General features: G+C 40.3%; 2 protein-coding genes across 3 annotated transcripts in view; one reads left to right on the plus strand and one right to left on the minus strand.

Annotated features, from left to right (window-relative positions):
* The first annotated feature begins 138 nt into the window (after positions 1 to 138).
* sdhb (succinate dehydrogenase complex, subunit B, iron sulfur (Ip)) lies at positions 139 to 16,953 on the plus strand. The gene is made up of 8 exons (XM_052038963.1): positions 139 to 273; positions 4,758 to 4,903; positions 6,887 to 6,972; positions 7,990 to 8,126; positions 8,706 to 8,822; positions 14,948 to 15,049; positions 15,713 to 15,835; positions 16,803 to 16,953. The coding sequence occupies exons 1-8, from the start codon at positions 211 to 213 to the stop codon at positions 16,881 to 16,883; spliced, it is 855 nt and encodes a 284-aa protein (XP_051894923.1). The 5' UTR covers positions 139 to 210; the 3' UTR covers positions 16,884 to 16,953.
* A 137-nt stretch (positions 16,954 to 17,090) lies between these two features.
* Positions 17,091 to 19,625, minus strand: part of atp13a2 (ATPase cation transporting 13A2) — a 71,947-nt gene continuing 69,412 nt past the window's right edge. For both annotated transcript variants that reach the window (XM_052038956.1, XM_052038957.1), the window contains one exon: positions 17,091 to 19,081. In XM_052038956.1, coding sequence (XP_051894916.1) covers positions 18,911 to 19,081 — 171 coding nt within the window. In that variant the 3' untranslated portion in view covers positions 17,091 to 18,910. The remainder of the gene's footprint in view (positions 19,082 to 19,625) is intronic.

Below are 19,625 nucleotides of genomic sequence, written 5' to 3' on the forward strand. Positions count from 1 at the left end.
CCGTCCTCTGTGCTGTCGGCGGACTGCCGGCCTCGGGAAGTTGACCGGCCTCAGCAGCACCACACACGGCTCGGTCAGGTTTTGGCCGATACCCGAGGCGGTCTGGGACAGCTCGGTCAAGTTTGGGCAGATACCGAGGAGACTGGAACAGCTCCGTCAGGTTTGGGACGTCCGGCTCCGTTTCCGGCGTTGCCCTGGTTTCCTCTTAAGATGGCGGCGGTGTGCCTGCAACGGAGCGGTGCCCGACTGTGGTGGCGGACGGTCTGTCTGCGGGTGAGGCCTGGCTCTTTGCTCTTTGAGTCTCTGCCGTGATGTTTTACTATCGGTTGGGATGTTTAGTATTGAGGCGGTGGGTGTTATTGCTCGAACGGTATCCAGGCTGAGTGGCCGCTCTCCTGGGCCCGACTGACGGCACGGCCTACAAGCTGCTCCCCGCCGCCGTCTGAAGGTCATGGGGTTGGGGAGGCACCGTGGCGACGGGAAATTTCGCTTAATCTCCAAAATCACCTCTTTTTTGCGAGGTGTGGTTCAGCTCCCGCAGTGTTCTCCCTTAATGCCGTTCTTGGTATAAAGTTGCCTTGGGTGGCAAGGGTTTTGGACCGAACAAAACCTAAACATTGCTGAGCAGGTTACTGCAGATTCAGTGCTGCTTCTTAACATTGCCATCACCTTGATTGAAATTAGACTTGTGTGGTAATTAGCCAAATTCAATCTATCTTTTTTGTTGTGAACAAGGCATACTTGAGTAACTTTCCATATTGTTGGGTAGAAGCCTTTGTTGTAACTGTTCTGCAACAACTTAACTACAGGCACATTCAGTTCTGGAGTACAGGTGTTCCGTTCTACAACTGGGATTTGCTGTTTCCAGTGTTGCAAGTCATTTTCTTGATATGACTTGGAGTGGGTTGAATTGGCTCTGTGACTGGGGATATCTCACGGGGAATCTGAGGCGGATCATCCACTTCGCACTTTTGGCTGAATATGGTTGTGATTGCTTTAGCCTTGCCATTTATGCTTGTGTGGTCGGACCCACAATCATTGAAGACATGGATGGTTTTTGACTCTTCCCCTCTGCCTTTTTAATTGTTCATCGTTGTTCAGAAACAAGACTGGACTGCAGGATTTTGTTCTGATCCATTTGTTGTGGCATTACATAACTGTCTATTGCATGCAGATTTCTGCTGCTTAGTATGCATGAAGTGCTGTATTGCTGTGTCACCAGATTGGCACCTGATCATTAGGTATGTCTGGTGTTGTTCAGAGTATGCTGTTTGTAACTTATTGAACCAGTTGTACTGGTAAGGTGAGGGATATGCCAGGCCATGAGGTTACATTGCTGCTGTTGATGGACCAAAATGCCTTGGGGATGCCAGATCTGTTGTATCACATTCAGCACTATTGTAGTTCCACAAAGCATTGTAATGATAGTATTTTGTCTCCAAAGGGACATTGTGGTGTTCACTTCTACCAGAGCTCTTGTGAGTGTATACATATTAAAATTTTATGTTCATGGGATGTGGATATCACTATAAGGGGTTGGTACCTTTTCAATTCCCAATCGCCCCTGAACTGAGTCAATTAAAAGTTAACCACATTGGTGGATCTGCATACAGGCCAGTCGAGGTAAGGAAGGCAGATTTCCTTCCCTGAAGGACATTAATCAACTAGATGTGTTTTTAGAACAATCTGGTATTTTTAAAACTATCGAGGCCATGTTGCTTAAATTCTAGATTTACTTAACTTTAAATTCCTGAGCTTCTTTGGAGGGATTAGAACTTGAATCTCTGGATTGTCAGGCCAAGCTTGTGGTATCATTCTGGTAAATCAACCAATGTGGCATTTAGATAGTCTGAGAGAGATGGTGAATGATCCAAAGCATACTTGATTGGGAAAGAGAGGAACTGGGCAGGAGAGAGTTGAGATTGGAAGTGGGCCTGGGAGAGTTTTCTTTACGCTAAGTAAAAGTATACATAGTTTGCACACTAATACTTAGCTGGTTTCAGATGCTCTATTTTGTCTGCACTAAGATATAAATATTCAGCATGTGTATACCCTGAAGGGTTTCCTTCCTTGCTGTTTAAATCATTAGCTTTGCCCCCTTTCTCCCAATGTGCACCATCATCGTCTCACCTGTACGGTATTCTGAATCTAATATCTCCAATGTTTTCCAAGGTGAGCTCGGCTGAAATAGACCATTGTAGCTTAACATGTCTGGAAAGCTGGGCAAAGACACTGCAAGAGTTCTAGGAAATCTACAAAAAGGATGTGTAATGACTTTTCATTTTTCTAGTTTTTTGTACTATGGGACTGTTGATAATTCTGCCCACTGTGGATCTGCTAAACAATGGACAGCTGTATGGCAGGAAATAATGAAAGCATCTTGAGCTCATTTTATAAAGTCTTAATGTATTGGTTTTGTATCACACTCCCAATACTCAAAGGCATTTAATGAAACCTTTCCTAAAACTGCTTGTGTATGCAGTTCCATGTTTGAATTTCCCTTGGCAAATTTAAGCCTGTGACCAGTGGCCTCCTGTGATTTAACCATGGTATGATTTTTCTCCTCAACCTTGGCAGATTGTGGTGGTTGATCATATCCTAGTCCTCCACAGCCTTTCCTCCGTTGACTAGCCTGGACACTGGGAACAAGCAAGAGCATTCTTATCAGTACAGGTTAGAACAGATCTGGTAGCTGCAACTTGGTCATCCATGTGGCAGCATGGTAGGCAGAAACCAGTTACATCATTACTGATTGGCATCTAAACTCAAACTCAGTCAATCTGCCTTTATAATTCACCTTTTGTGACATACTTGCCTAACTTAAAGACATTTGTCATGCACAGTTTAATATTTCAGTTGGCAGAATGATTTTATTTTTGAGAGTTAAAATTCCCATTATTTATTTAGCCTCCCACCCCACTCTTTGCACCCTTTCTCTGATTCTATTGTGATTGTGGGATATCACGGGAGGAATTTGTTTCAGAGTATGCACTCTTTCCTAGTTTAAACACATTTAATTCATTCTGCCAAGTACCTAAACTTCAGGAACTTCAACCCAGATTATATAAATGTGCTTCATAATTTAGGTCCTGGTATCATTCTGGTGTGGTTTCCAAAACTATGTGCAGAAATCTTGATTAGCTATGATCAAACCAGTGTCCATTTTGGCAGGAAAAGTGAAAATGAAGCATATTATTGAGCAAGCTGAGTTTTGTAGTTCATGATTCACAAAAGCTCATATGCAGATACAGCAAATAAAATTGGGAAAGTTAATAATGTTCCTCTTTATTACTAGGGGAATTGAATACAAGGATAGGGAAGTTGTGCTTCAGGTATATGGGGCATTGACTAGACCACATCTGGAGTATTATAGATATTATTAATCTCCTTAGTTAAAGGAAATTTAATGCATTGAAAGTCATCTGGAAAGTTTATTAGGCAATATTAATATATACAAACTGTTCTATGAGGAAAGTTTAGGCAGGCTAAGCTCGTATTTAGAAGAGAGGGGATGTGATTGAAACACAGAAAATCCCAAGGGATAGATGTGGATTTTCCTGTTGTGGGAGAATCTGAATCAAGGCATCACTTTGTAAAACTAAGATGAGGCACATTTCATAAGATGAGGCAACATTTTTTTTTTCCTGACAGTTGTGGATCTTACAAACACTTCTTCAAAAGACAATGGAAGCATCCTTGAATATTTTTAAGGCAGCAGCAGATAAATTTTTGCTAAACACAAGGGTCCAAGGTCACCACAGGTAGACAAGAATACAGAGCTGAGATTTAAATTTAGATCAGCCATGATCTTATTAAATGGCAGAGCAGGCTTGAGGGGCTGAGTGGCCCATGCCTATTCCTAATTTGCACATATGTCTGTATTTACAGCTGGAGTATTACTCCCTATCCTTTGCATGCTAATCCCTTGAAGTAGAGTTTTAAAATTCCATCAGTCCTTTGATTAATTGCACCAATCAGATCTTTTCAAATGATGTGACAAAGTGACATTAGTTTTCATACATATTATGATGACACTCAGCTCTTATTCCTTTGCTGCCAATAAGTTGTCCTTGCTGTGTCATTGTTGCTCCAGTTAAATAACTGAGGAACAAGCCATCGTCCTTGTTTCTTCTGCCACCAGCCCATGACCTTTGTATCCTTACCTCTGACTCCACCCCTCTCCCCTTTCCCAAATGTAGTCTGGATTACAGAACTGGAAGAAATTATTAGTCTAGAGATGACTACTGTAGAATAAACTTGCTGGCTGTTAATTTTTGGAGAATCACGTAATGTAGCACAGAAAGAGGACATTCAGCTCAGCATTTTTGAAGAATCCAAAATAAAAATACAAAATGCTGGCACCTCTCAGAGGCAGGCAGCATGTGTGGAAATAGAAACACAGTGTTTGTGGTCAATGACTCTTCAGAACATTTGAACCTATCCAACTAATCTGACTCCTTGTTCCATCCCCATAGCCCTATATATTTTCCTTTCAATTATTTACATATTTCTGCTTTGAAATGCACCCTTGCATACAGTGCATTTCAGATTGCAACAACGCAGTGTATTGGAAGTGCTTCCTTGTGTTGTCTCTGGTTCCTTGCTTTCACTTTAGATCTGTGTCCTCCAGTTATTGACCCATCTGCCACTGAAAATTTTGGGCATCTTACCAGATCTCTTAATTTTGTGTGGTGACTCTTTGTGCAGGAAAAGTTTAATGGTTTGTGGATTAACCAATGGATTATGTTGCATTGCAGTCAACCCGCAGCGCTCAGACTGCAGCAGCGGCTGCACCTGCCACACAGGCAACATCTCGCATAAAGAAATTTGCAATTTACAGATGGAATCCAGATAAACCTGGAGACAAGCCTCGTATGCAAACCTATGAGGTTGATCTAAATGCGTAAGTTTTTCAAGATGAAATACTACAAGATTCACATCTCAATGCATTGAACATTTTTTTTCCCCCTCTGATTATTTCTGTTTTAATATGACAGTGCCCTGCTCTTATTTAACTGGAATGGAGATTTTCATTGATTTTCATCAGGGGTTGAAGTTGTGTAGTGAGGGAAATGAAAAAAGATCATCCAACCTGCAAAGTCTTTTCTACAAATGACAAGTCTTACCTACTTGTCTAATCTCAGGGATGAGGTGAATAGCCAATGAGGAATCTGTAAAGTAGAAAAACACTGGAATTTCTCCGGAATTCACTTACATTTAACAACAAAAAAAATCTAAAATTGCAGTCCATATTCAACACCCAACTTGTGTATTACCACCACAGTAACTTTAGAGTCAGAGTTACACAGCATGGAAACAAGCTCTTCAGACTGACTGGCCCATGCTGACCGAGATGCCCCATCCAAGCTGGTCCCATTTGCCAGCATTTGGCCCATAATGTTCTAAATCTTTCCAATTCATGTACCTGTCCAACTGTCTCTTACGAGTTGTTACTGTACCCGTCTCAACCACTTCCTCTGGCAGCTGATTCCTCTTAGATACCACCCTTCGTGTGTGTTTGTGTGTGGGGGGGGGAGGGGAAAGACTGAGTGCATTCATCCTATCTATGCCCCTAATGATTTTGTACATCTCTATAACACCACCTCTCAGTCTCCTACACTCTAAGGAGTAAAGTCCTAGCCTGCCCAACCTCTCCCTATAACTCAGTCGCTCAAGTCCTGGCAGCATCCTTGTAAATCTTTTCTGCATTCTTTCCAGTTTAATAACATCTTTCCTATAGCAGGGCGACCAAAACTGAACACAATACTCCAAGTGTGGCCTCACCAGCATCCTGTACAACTGCACCATAACTTCCCAACTTTTATACTCAATTGTCCTGACTTATGAAGGCCAGCATGCCAAAAGCCTTCTTTACCACCCTGTCTACCTGTGACTCCACTTTCAGTGAACCATATACTTGTATTCAGAGGTCCCTCTGTTCTACAACATTCCCCAGGGCCCTGCCATTCACTGTAAAAGTCCCACCAGGATTTAACTTTCCAAAATGCAACACCTCACACTTATCTGAATTAAACTCCACTTGCCATTCCTTGGCCCACTTACTCAGCTGATCAAGATCCCCCCCCCCCCCCCCCCCCCCCCCGTAATTTTTGATAACCTTCTTTATTGCCCACTATGCCACCTATTTTAGTGTCACCTGCAAACTTACTAACCATGCCTTGTACATTCTTATCCAAATCATTGATATAGATGACAAACAACAAAGGGCCCAGCACTGACCCCTGAGGCACACCACTAGTCACGGGCCTCCAGTCCGAGAAGCAACCTTCCACCATCACCCTACCATCAAGCCAATTTTGTATCCAGTTAGCCAGCTCTCCCTGGATTCCATGCGATCTAACCTTCCAGAGCAGCCTACCGTGTGCAACCTTATCAAAAGGCCTTATTAAAGTACTATAGAAAGAGATACTACAGAAGGAAGTTCTATACTATCTTCTAGTCCTTGTCTCTATTTCCTGCAGTCATTTTCTTCAAAGAAACTTTATTTGTAAAATAGGACCAGTGTTTCCTGATTAGTTTGTCTATTTCTGTAGTTTTCTTAAACTTCACAACCCTCTGTGAAATTTGCATTCCCTCAACTCTATACCCTTGGCTTCCCCCACTTCCTTCACCATATCCTTGACTGAGATGTTTTAGTGTATGGATTCCCCTCCTCTTCTGTTCACTTGCTCTATTTTAAAATGCTGATTTAAAACTTGGCTTTTCAAAGTAATAGTCACCTTCCTGATACTTTTCCTTTGCTTGGATGTCAAATTTTAACTGATAAAGCTGCTGTAAAGTGTCTTAAGATATGATGTTTGACACAATGTACAAGTGCATTTTCACTTCACAGTTTAAAATCTTAACCTGTTGTAACATGATACAGATGTGGTCCAATGGTACTAGATGCTCTTATCAAGATCAAGAATGAGATAGATTCCACACTAACTTTCCGCAGATCTTGCCGAGAGGGTAAGTATGTGGTGTGTGTTGGTGAGTGGGATTGGGGAGGAATGTGAGATGAAAGTGTGGCACTTCAGTGTTTGTATTTCAGATTATTTTGTATAGTGTAATAATGGTTTAATGAATTATGAAGGGTGCCAGAAATTTATAATACATATGTTAGTTAGCAACACTAATGCAGAACCCTATTTTTAAGCTTTCACCTTGGCCTAAACGTACCTGTTTCAATGTTGTATGATCAATTTTATTTCCATGCAGGGAGCAGATCTTTGCTGCCAATGGCTTGGAAGCACAGACTTTGTCAAAACTCGTGGAGACAGTGTGTCCATTGGCTGTTCAAAAAAAGAAATTAATCCCTAAATCCTCTAATATTGAAGTGAGATTTAGGCGAACACGATGAATAAAGAGCTCTGGGGAGAAAGGCAAAGTGAGAGTGACTCAGGGTTGGGTGTGTGTGTCAGACAGATCGCTGTACCTTTGTATGGCTGAGGAGGCACCACTGCTTTATGCAGTGGTACCTTCTCTCAAGCTGACAAGCATTCCAAGCCCTGGGAAATCGGGGTTGAATTCAAAATAAATTTATGTTAAATGCACAGAGCCTTGTTGAAATGTTATAATTATTAACCTGCCTCACTGGAGAAAATAACCAGTTCAACCCCAAAGCCATCTTAATTAATCTGGAAGTATCCATATTTACGGTAAATTGAGACTAAGATTCCTTTTTGTTTTAATAATTTGTATGTCTTGGAGGAGAGCAACTAAAATTCCCCGTTGGCCTTTGTAATGTAGGACTTGTTCAAATGTTTCCTGTTTCTAAGGCACATATGATAGTCAAGTATGTTCTTTCCGCATTACCGCTTGATCTTTAAATAAATTGTCACTTTAGGGGATGGTTAAGGTGACTGTTTTGTTTTTGTACCTTGTATTTAAGCTGTACTGTGCAATGCAGATTTGGTGAGCTTGCCATTCTGAGCTTTAGTATAGTTAAGAAAGCATGATCAGTGTGAGAAAGATTTCTGTTCTTAGGAATTTGTGGCTCCTGTGCCATGAACATCAATGGAGGGAACACTTTGGCATGCATCTGCAAAATTGACACCAACCTTGACAAAGTGTTGAAGATCTACCCTTTGCCTCACATGTATGTAGTAAAGGATCTCGTTCCGGTGAGTTTTTACTCTTTGCAAAGATATGAACAAAAGAGCAATTTCTCCATTGAGTACAAGGAGAATGCTTAGTTTTTTTCTGTGCTACTGTCCACTGGAAATTGACCAAATGACATGGCCAAATCTCCAAGCCAACTTGAAATACTATGCCAGCATAGTCAGTAGTACTGGTATTGAATTATTTATGATTGACCTTTAGGTCCACTGGAACAGATTACAATTGGGAACCCATTCTGTTGCTCTCCCCTGAAGTGATTACCCTAGTCATTTTATTAAAACTAGAATTATTTCATGCTATAGTACTTCTCAAATATGATCATTTAATTCCACGGCTTCCAATGACTTTTTTTTGTTTGGTTTTACTTCCTTGAAAAACTCCCCAAAGTGACCTGGTTACAGGTTCACTGTGAAATATGGTGACATATTTTAAAGATTATTCGGTCCTACAGCTTGCTCCACCAATGCAATCTGGAATACTGGTCTTAAGTTCATTTACTAATATCATTTCCCTTTTGCTCTCAATATAATGCTTTGCTGATATATTCAGATTGCTTTTGACGCTCTTCCCTTTTCCTTCAGGACCTCAGTAACTTCTATGCTCAGTACAAGTCAATAAAACCATACCTGAAGAAGAAAGATGAATCTCAAGCAGGCAAGGATCAGTATCTGCAGTCAATTGAGGATAGACAGAAACTGGTAAGGCAGCAAGAGAGTGCATGTAAGAAGGTTACACTCTTTGTGGTCAGAATCAGCAGATTTCTTTAATTTTTCTCTAGATTGTGGGTTTTGTTTTTGGTGAAAGACATGCACATCAGCAATTCAATGCATGTTATTTATCTGAAATGTTTTTAAAAAAAAATTTGCGCACATCAAATAAACTGAATCAAATCTATGAAGATTACAAAATTCTAATCTGGTGTCACTCAAGAACAGTCTTTTAAGAAAACTATTTGTTCAGAAATGCATAGCCTGGCTTCACTGATTTTGCTTATTCCAATCTCTGTCAGATCTGATTGAAACAGGCAAAGGCTGGGCATTATTTACAGGGCCAGCGTTTATTAACTATCCCAACTTGTTATTGGAATTAAACAATCTTCTTTAATCATTGCAGTAAGAGCTGTGAAATAATTTCAAGAAGCTGTTAGGTAGAATTGTATGTAATCTGTCAATGTAGTGTCACCTTGCACCTGCCGCCTTTGCTTCTGTAAGTAGAGATGGTGGGTTTAGTAGGTGCCATTGAAGACACTTAGCAAGTTGTCACAGTACGTGTTGTTACTGATCCACACTGCATGCATGGTATGATGGCGGTGGTGAAGAAAGTAAAAGTTTATTTATTCAAGGGATGTGGGCTTTGCAGGCTGAACCAGCATGTACTTGCCTATCCCTAATTGCCCTTGAGCTTCCTCCATGAACCACTGCAGTCCTTGAAGTGTGGTTGTACTCAATGGGCTTCCAGGATTTTGACCCAGCAACAGTGAAGGAGCTGCCATGCATTTCCAAGCTGGGACGGTATGTGGCTTGGAGGGCAACTCCCAGGTGACGGTGTTCTCAAGCTTTTGCTGCCTTTGTTTTTCTAGGTGGTAGAGGTAAATTGGTTTATTATCGTCAAAATACTTGTCTTGCCTACTGTTCATACAGAACAATTCACTACAACGGTGCATTCGGTGCATTGAGGTCGTTCAAGGTAAAACAATAATAATACGCAGAATAAAGTGTTAAGTTACAGAGTGCAGTGCAGTGACAAGATGCAAGGTCATAACGAGGTAGATTGTGAGGTTAAGAGTCCATCTTATCGTACTAGGGAACTGTTCAATAGTCTAACAGCAGGATAGAAGCTGTCCTTGAGCCTGTTGGTAGGTGCTTCCAGGCTTTTGTATCTTCTGCCCAGTGGGGGGGGGGGGGGGGGGGGGGGGGGAGAGAAGAGAGAATGTCTGGGGTGGGTGGGGTCTTTGATTATGCTGGCCACTTTACAGAGTCCACAGAGGGGAAGCTGGTTTCTGTGATGTGCTGAGCTATGTCCACAACTCTCTGCAGTTTCTTGCGGTCACGGCGGAGCAGTTGCCATACCAAGCCGTGATGCATCCAGACAGGATGCTTTCTATGGTGTATCGATTAAAAATTAGTGAGTGTCAAAGGGGACTTGCCAAATTTCTTTAGCCTCCTGAGGAAGTAGAGGCACTGGCGAGCTTTCTTGGCCGTGGCATCTGTGTGATTGGACCAGGACAGGCTATTGGTGATGTTCATTCCTAGGAACTTGAAGCTCTCAACCCTCTCGACCTCAGCACTGTTGATGTTAACAGGAGCATGTGCACTGCTCCCCTTCCTGATGTCAATGACCAGCTCTTTTGTTTTGCTGACATTGAGGGAAAGGTTGTTGTCATGACACCATGTTATTAGGCTTTCCCTTCTTCCTGTACTCTGGCTTGTCGTTATTTGAGATATGGCCCACTATGGTGGTATCATCTGCAAACGTGTAGATGGAGTTAGAGCAGAATCTGGCCACACAGTCGTGTAGAGGGCTGAGGGCGCAGCCTGTGGGGCACCAGTGTTGAGAATAATCATGGCGGAGGTGTTGCTGCCTATCCTTACTGATTGTGGTCTGTTGGCTAGGAAGTCGAGAATCCATTTGCAAAGGGAGGTGTTGAGTCCCAGGTCTAGGACTTTGGAGATGCGTTTGCTTGGAATTATAGTATTGAAGGTGGAGCTGCAGTCAATAAACAATAGTCTAACGTAGGTGTCTTTACTGTCCAGATGCTCCAGAGATGAGTGTAGAGCCAGGGAGGTGGTGTCTGCCGTGGACCTGTTTTGGCGGTAGGCGAATTGCAATGGGTTGCGGTTGTCTGGAAAGCTGGAGTAAATGTGCGCCATTACCAGTCTCTCAAAGCACTTCATGATGGTGGATATCAGAGCCACCAGGAGGTAGTCATTAAAGCACATTACCTTGTTTTTCTTAGGTACCAGGATGATAGTGATCTTAAAGCAGGTGGGAACCTCTGAAGCAGGGAGAGGTTTAAAATGTCTGCTAATACCCCTGCCAGCTGATCTGCGCAGGATCTAAGGACACAGCCAGTGATGCCATCTGGGTCAGATGCATTCTGCAGGTTCACTCTCCGGATGCCTGATCTTGCGTCTGCAGCGGTGACTGTGGGTTCAGGTGCATTGGGGTGGGTGGTGACATTCACATCCCCTTCTACTTAAATGGAGCTGTTTAAGAAGTCTTGCTGAGTTGCTGCAGTGCATCCTGTTTAAGGTAGTGGATAGGGTATCATTTGTACTTTGTCTTAAATGTTGACATTCTTGAGTGCAGTTGGGTCACTACTCAACAGGCAAAGGTAGGGTTTTCCATCACGTACCTGATGATGAAAAGGTTTTGGGGAGTTGGGAGGTGAGCCACTTAATCTTTGAATCAATCTTGCAGCCAACCTATACGTATGCCTGAAATCTAAAAGCAAAATACTATAGAATTAGAACAATGTACTCAGCAAGTCAGGCAGCATCTTTGAAGAGAGAAACACTTGGGTTCTGATGAAAGGTTATCAACCTGAAATGTTAATTGTTTCTTGCTTCACAAATGCTGCTTGACCCCGAGTATATCTAGCATTTCCTGTTGTTATACGCATGTACCTGGTCATCTTGATGTGGGGAATTTGATTACAATAAACATCCACTAATCCAACAAACTCTGGACTTTTGAGGTGCTGGATTTATGGATTTTTCAGACCACAGTCTGATTAATATTCTGGCCAACTTTTGATTCACCTTTTTACATGTTGCACAGTACTATAAGAAATTTTCCAGTGAACCCAGCAAATTTAAAGGGAGCACAGGAAACAAAACCCAGTGAATTTCAAGAGAACATGAGAAACATTCCCCAGTGAGACAGATGTTAAACTGTCAGGATTTTGGAATAATCGGATAGCAGATTATTAGAGATTTGCTGTACAATGCTGTTGAGCATCAGAAGAATTGATTAGGCTCGTATGTTGGAGATAGTAATTGCCCGCCACTTGTGTGACATATCACTTTTCTATGATGTCTTGCTGCATGCTGAAATATTTTTCCTGTTGCAAACAAGCAGTTTTAATGGTGACATCATTGAAATTAATCTAAGCACAATTCATTAAAAAAATGTTCAAGCAAAGGTTAATGTCCAGTTTGGAGGTGTTGGAACTGGTTTAACTTGTATATTTCAAACCAGTTTCTCTGCTCCTCATTTGTGTTGTAGATTAAAATGTACATCTTTAAGTTCCAATTTATAGGAAGGTGAATACATTTATCATTTGTTAATTATTTACACCTTCCTTCATTTTTCATAAGGTAGATACTGAACTCAATACAAATACCCTTTTGGCTCTGGGCCTCCTTCGCATTTTCAACTTTTTTTCCCTATTTTATCATTCCAGCATTGGATCTCTTGCTGTTTAATTGTTTTATTGTGGGTTAGCCATTTATCTGTGGTAACAGCATGATGTAGTTTAGAATATGAGATGGCACATCTGCTAGAATTGGCCAGACCAGTAGTCTAGCCATATTAAGGTCTATCACCTTTGGCTAAGGACATTGAATGTTTTGTGATTGAGGTGCTTCTCATGTTACTGAATACTGCTGGTTCTTGCCTAATCCCACTTCTGACTTTGCAGTGAAGGAAAGGTCATCAATGAATCAGCAAAAGATTGCTTAGGCTAAGAAACTGAACTGCAGAAATCCTGCAGCGACGTCCTGGATCCGGGATAGATTTTAACGATCGTGACCGTTTTCTTTGGTGCTGGGTATAACTCCAGCCAGCTGCAAGTTTTGTCCCTTGAAGCCCATTAATCTCAAATTTGCTGTGATTTCTTGATATTCCACTTGGTCAAATGTTATGTTATGGACTCTTGATTCTCTCTTGGAATTCATCACTTTGTCTGTGTTTGGACAAAGGCTGTGACACCCAAAGTTAAGTGATATTTGATAGCATTGTTGATGCATAATCAATCCTGCTTTTCACTATGCTATCAACTGATAGACTAGGATAATAATTGACTAGTTTGTACGTATCCTGCTTTTTATGGGCAGGAGGAACCTGGGTATTTTTCACTTTGTCAGGTAGATTCTTTTTGTTTTCATCATGCTTGGTTAGAGTCGTGGCTAGTTTTGGGGTGCAAGTTTAAAGCACAATACCTAAGCTGTTGTTGGGAATACTCAACTGTTGATATCACATGTCTGAAGACTAATTTCAATAATAGGACCTTGGGAGGAGGCCTGGATAGATCATCCTCTCAAAGCCGCCTGGCCATGTTTTGTGTGCTTGGCTATGCTATTGTTTATGGTGGTAAATTCATGAAACCTCCCACTTGTGCCAGATTGTTATGTCAACATTTGTGTTATCTTGATTTCTAATTTTGCAGTTGTCACCTAGTTTTTAGGTACTTGCTGAGGCTGGTCCTGATATACACTTTAAATGGGATTATTGGTAATTGTAGAACGAGGAATATGCTGGGTTTTGAGGTTGCAGATACTGGTGGAATATAATTCCCCTCCAGAAGATCCACAGCACCATGGAAACCCAGTTTTGAATTCCTAGATCTGCCTTCAGTCTCTACCATTTTGATATTCTTCATGCTGTTATATAAAGAAGGATGTCCTTGGAGTGAAGATTTCCACAAGAACGATGTGGAGGTCACTCCAACTAATACCAATTTAGCTGCTGAGCATAATGGTAAGAATGATGGCCTTTTATTCCACCTGCCAGGCATGTCCTTTAGAACTCTATCAGTTTAATAAGTAACAGAGTTACTGAACCATTAGTGATTGATAATGAGATTTCCTACCCAGGGTATAATCTGTGCCCTGGCCTCCCTTATCTCAAATGGTATTCAGCATGGACAAGTACTGATTCATCAGCTAAGGGTGGATCACCCTTAGTCACCAGGAAATAACATGATGTGTCAGGTTTTGTACTGCTATATTGCACCTCTAGCAGGTATGTCCTCCTTGTAGAACAAGAAAGATATGGCAATGGTGCGGAAGGGATCCGGTTTCTGTGAACAAGCCCATGTCAGACTATTGTGTGGCTCCAGTGGTTCATAAGTGGGACTTTGCAGCATTGGCTAGGGGTGTCATTCAGAGTACAGTGATTAGGTCGATGCTAATTGGTCAATGTGGTTTTATTGCTTTTATAGTGATACCGATACAACTAAATGGCGTGCAAGTTCATTTCAGAGACAATTCAGAGTGAACTAAATTGAAAACATTATGTAAACTGTTTGTTAACTTAAAAGCAATAGAGTGGAATTGAAAGCAGGGTAGAATTACCAAACAGTGAATGCCGAAACTTGCTAAGTACAAACTTCGATAATATTCTTCATGATACAATATTCTGAAATGTTGGCATTAAAGGTGCGCAGATTTGATATAAATGATTGTTCCTTACTGTTTCAGATTTATTTAACTGGCCACTCCATATTGGAATGAAATCCTTGTGTTGCACTGACTGGTCTCACTAATTTAACAGGGCAGTTTTTAATCTATAAATCAATTTTATAGATTGATTGCATAACTGCACTGCTTAAGAGTTGTTTCCTTTTAAACTGGTCTGAGTCCTCTATTACTGCAGGCACCACCCAGTACTTTGTGAATGCTGAGGCAGTTTTATTAGACTCCTAGCATGTTGACATAATATTTCCACTTCATTGAGCTGTACAAAAATCTTCCAATTTTTCTGCCTTTGGTGCATCTGCAATCTTTTGTTTTGCATGTTTCTTTAATCTATCTTAGAATTTTAGGTTAGAATAGTTTTGTTCGCTAAAATTTAAAGTAAACTAGCTTGTTCTCTCTGCCAGGATGGTCTATATGAGTGCATCCTCTGTGCCTGTTGCAGTACCAGCTGCCCTAGTTATTGGTGGAATGGAGATAAGTACTTGGGCCCTGCAGTGCTGATGCAGGTAAATCTATTTACTGCTTATGCACTTCTTGAGTGTTCCTCACTGAATGTAGGCTCTGATATTCCTTGTTTGTGAATTTTAGATTTAAAATTTAAACCAAAATAAGATGCAAGAAATAGGAGTATGACATGTGACCATATAAGCCTCTTTACATTCAATATCACAGCTGACTCTGTGCCTTTACCCACTAATCATTATAAATACTACATCCATTTCGCAGCCTTGAACAAACTTAATCACTACATACCTCAAGGCTGTGAATGATCAAAGATTAATAACCCTAAGTAAATTTTTCTCTATCTCAATTCTAAAAGGCTGACTCCTTGGGTTAAGACTGTGCCCTCTAGCTGGGGAGTCTAGAGCTAGAGGAAACAACAACCTCTTGCTATTTTGTACATTCTCACTTAGAGAACCTCTTGCACTTCTATATCCCCATGAGCATTAGCACAACCCTCATTTCAAGAATCAAGTGAAATTATACTCCACTGACTCCCAGGTATTATGTCCTTTAGCTATGGAGCTAACCCCTCTAGTGCTAGGAACTTTAGCCTTGCTGTAGCCACCCTTCTTTTGCTTCCAGGGAATTTGTCCCATTTAATATTCATCAGCATTTGACAGTATTCTGTACTATCTTTAGACCAGCAGTTCTTGTTTACATTTCAGGCATATCGCTGGATGATTGACTCCAGGGATGATTTCACAGAGGAGCGCCTAGCTCAGCTACAGGATCCTTTCTCCCTGTATCGTTGCCACACTATAATGAACTGCACAAGGACCTGTCCAAAGGTATGTGTTTCTGTAACCACAAGCCTGGTCTTTTGGATGACCAGACTTCACTGCAGATGTTTGGAAATGTCATGGAAAGGAATTATCTTTAGAAACAGCAATTCAGCACCTACACCAAAAAGTTAACCAGTACTTACAGGAGCTTGGAATCAAAATTTAATGAATTTGTTACTAGGTTTTATGGAAGAAAGCAAGAGGTTGAAATCTAGATGACTGGTGGAGTAAAGAATGTGGGTCAAAAGTGCCAAATGCTCTAGCATCGAGCATTGTTGGCTTGGGGGGTTTAATAAAGAGAACCTTAACACTGATTTCAGGACTGGGGTGAATGGAATGTTAGGACATAGGCAGCACAAGTTTGAAGGTGTTCAAAAGTTCATGGAATTGGCCAGTGTTAATTTTAAGTAGTCAAATTAACTGCATAGATGAAAGTTCAGGCAATTTTGGTGATGGGTTGAAAGTCTGAGGATGTAATAAAATGTCAAGTTGCTGAGAAGGAACACAGTTTATGCTGAGATATACAGAATATTATCCCAAAGTAACCCGAGCAAGCCTTAATGCTGAATTTCTCTTCCCTATGAAAGAACAAAGCAAAAAAAGAGCAAGTGCTGCCTATCTGAAATGGAAAATGTTTGAAATACTCAGCAGAGCTGGTAGCATCTATAGAGAGAAGTAGTTGATGTTTCAGATTGATGACCTTTCATCAGAACTAGACAAGGTTTGAAAACCAAGCATATTTTAAGTTGTAGGGAAAGAATGGGAGTGATCGGGCAGAGACAATTACACAGAGGTGAAGGATTGTTAATTGCAGCTAGTGGAGTTAATAAAAGGATATGAATGAGAACAGGAACACTTTCAGGTTTTAACAGTAAGATTTAAGGCAGACTTGTTTTCTTGCTCCACCTTTTGTATACAAAGACTCTTTTACAACTTCATTATGAATTGAATAACTGATTCGCTTTCCTTTCAGGGTCTGAATCCAGGTCTAGCAATTGCTGAGATTAAGAAGATGATGGCATCATATAAAGCCAAAGCTTCAGTGGCATCGTAAAGTGTGTGGATTTGTCTATATGATGTAATTATTGTAAATGTAAAATGTCCAATAAATCACTAGAATTAAATGATTTGAACAGAGGATGATATGGAGTAGAATGATACAGGATGATTTTTATTTACACACCTCTAAAAATCTGCATTAGATTTAATGAAAACTAGAAGATGTGGAAGTTTAATGTCTGTGAAATTAAACATTGGAAGAGTAAGACTATATAGAGATGATGGTTTTATATATATATATATATATATATATATATATATATATACCATCATTTTATATATATATGACAGACTTCTCCAATCATTTGCAGTGATGGGCTGAAAAACATATGCAAGAGTGCAGTTGGGATTTTCAATGACATAGCTGAGGCACATAAATAAAATCTTTATATACTGTACAGTCAAATATTTGCATGACATTGCTTTGAAAAAGTGGCACAGTAAAATGTAACAGCACTTGTCCTATAAACTGTACATAATGTCCATGTTATAAAAATCAATACAAAGTCAGATTGTACAATTAAAAAATATTCTACAGGAATTAGCTTAGATAAAATGTATGAAGGGAGTAGATAAAAATGGTTCTCAAAGTAGGTCTGAAAATCAGACACCTGCACACACCATCTTGTCATAGCTGGAGTGCATAACTAGATGACAAATTAATGCACATGGATACCATATTTGGAATTAATTATGATTCAGGTTTTTAGTGAAATGGTCTCTTCCCCCACCCCCAAATAATGATGTAGAGGATGGTCAATTCTCTACCACAAATGCCCTAGTTGTGAGGAAAGGAAGAAATCAAAGTGGCTCACCAAAATCTCTTCTGTTTCTTAACATAGAAGTGACTTTCAGCAACCATGATCAATTTCAAATAAAATTCATGCATGACGACTGAAAAATGTATTATGGCAATTGCTTAAATCTTGGCAAATTGAGATGTAAAATAACTTGTTCTGCTTTATTTGGACCAGGTTGCAGCAATCATAAACATAGCTTAAGGCTATATTCAGCACTTTACCCTTTCTCTAAGCAAAAAGCACATTCACCTTAAGAGATCAGGAACCAAATATATCAACCAGTCCCAGGTTCAATCTCTAGCAATGGTGATAAACATAATTGGCCTTAGTAAACTGGGCTACAAGGGGGGGAAAACAATTACACATTCTTCCAACTCAATTAAAAGTGCACAAGTGGTTAATGGATTGCCTGGACAGAGCAGGCAAAAAACCAAGTTAAACTGTGATCCAGCCTGCTTCCTCCTGTACATCCATAAACATAGCCTCACTAAATGGCAACTGTTCAGCACAAGGGCTACCAGCACCCGTGGAAATGACAGTGCCAATACAGTTAGGGGAACAAGACTAAAGTCAGGGAAAAGGAAGTATCTTTCTAAACCTTTTAAAACATTCAAAGATAACTTGATGAAATATCAAGCCCCAGCTTCACTGATCTAGATTTAGATTCATCAATGTAGTTTTCCAGATTTTCAAAGGATGATAAAAGTGCCCATCTCTCCTTGCTTCTCTATCATCTGCCCCGTCTGTGCGCACACACACACATTGATCCCGAGTTATATTTCCCTACCAGGCTTCGATTAAAAATCTTTGGAAAATGTAGTGTTCAATAAATAATAACACAAGTTATGAGAGAAAACATAGAACATTGTTCCCCCAACCAGGAATGATTATGTTCAATAATGGAATATTTGATTTCATTGACAAGAAACCCACATGCAAGTTGGCAGTGAGTGCCTTGCCACTCTTACCCAAAAGGGGACACGGTAATGGTCAAAGGGCAAATTCTAGTCTGTTTATAATTTTCCAAATATTTTTCCTAAGTTTTTTTTGGGGGGGGGGGGGGCGCGGTGTGGTGGCTAAGATTTATATCTAGCTGCATATTCTTGCATCATCTGATGCACACACAAAGTCACAAGTTCTCAGCATCCCTGGTGAATTTCAGGTAGTATATTTTTGGTTTAAAAACTGGCCTTTATCCCATCGCCTGTTTCCATGGAATGTGTCATTCGACATGGACAATATTCCCTGGTTCAGCATATATAATTTCATTAAGAGGAGGCCATGCTAAATTGTAGCAAAGTTCTTTCTCAAGTCTTTTGTACAGCTTTTTGGATGATTCCTTCTTGCACAATGGCTTTTTGCAGACGTTAAGAAATCCATTATCTATAGCTATCTGAAAAGTAGAATGAGGATACAGATAAATGCTAAGGTCCATAATTAGGATTCTTACTCATCTTCTAATCTTCAATCGTTCATTAACTAGCTCCAATAAGATAGCTCAACTAGTAATACAACATGACATGCAACTATTAATATTTCCTGCCTTGTTTCATAAAACTATCATGAAGGGATTCAATATATTGTCATTATACCTTAAATCCCGATTTACACCACTGATGCCCTAAAATTTAATTATCCACACTTGCTTAGAGTCGACAGAAAAGTGATGCACGTAAAAAGACTAATTACATCTCCAGAAAGAGACTGACTCCTCTCAGTCAGATGAAAAATGTTTATGGTGACTTATTAGGGCCATGTACAGTGAATGGTAAATTGGTTTATTATTGTCACATGTACCGAGGTGCATCTTTGTTATGCATGCCATCCATACATATCATTAAAGAGTTTTCACTGTACCTTTGTATATGTGACAATAATAAACCAATTTACCACTCACTGCACAAGTCTTAATAAGTCACCTTAAATAGTTTTCATCT

Source organism: Pristis pectinata, chromosome 26 (genome assembly GCF_009764475.1).
Source record: "Pristis pectinata isolate sPriPec2 chromosome 26, sPriPec2.1.pri, whole genome shotgun sequence".
NCBI lineage: Eukaryota > Metazoa > Chordata > Chondrichthyes > Rhinopristiformes > Pristidae > Pristis > Pristis pectinata.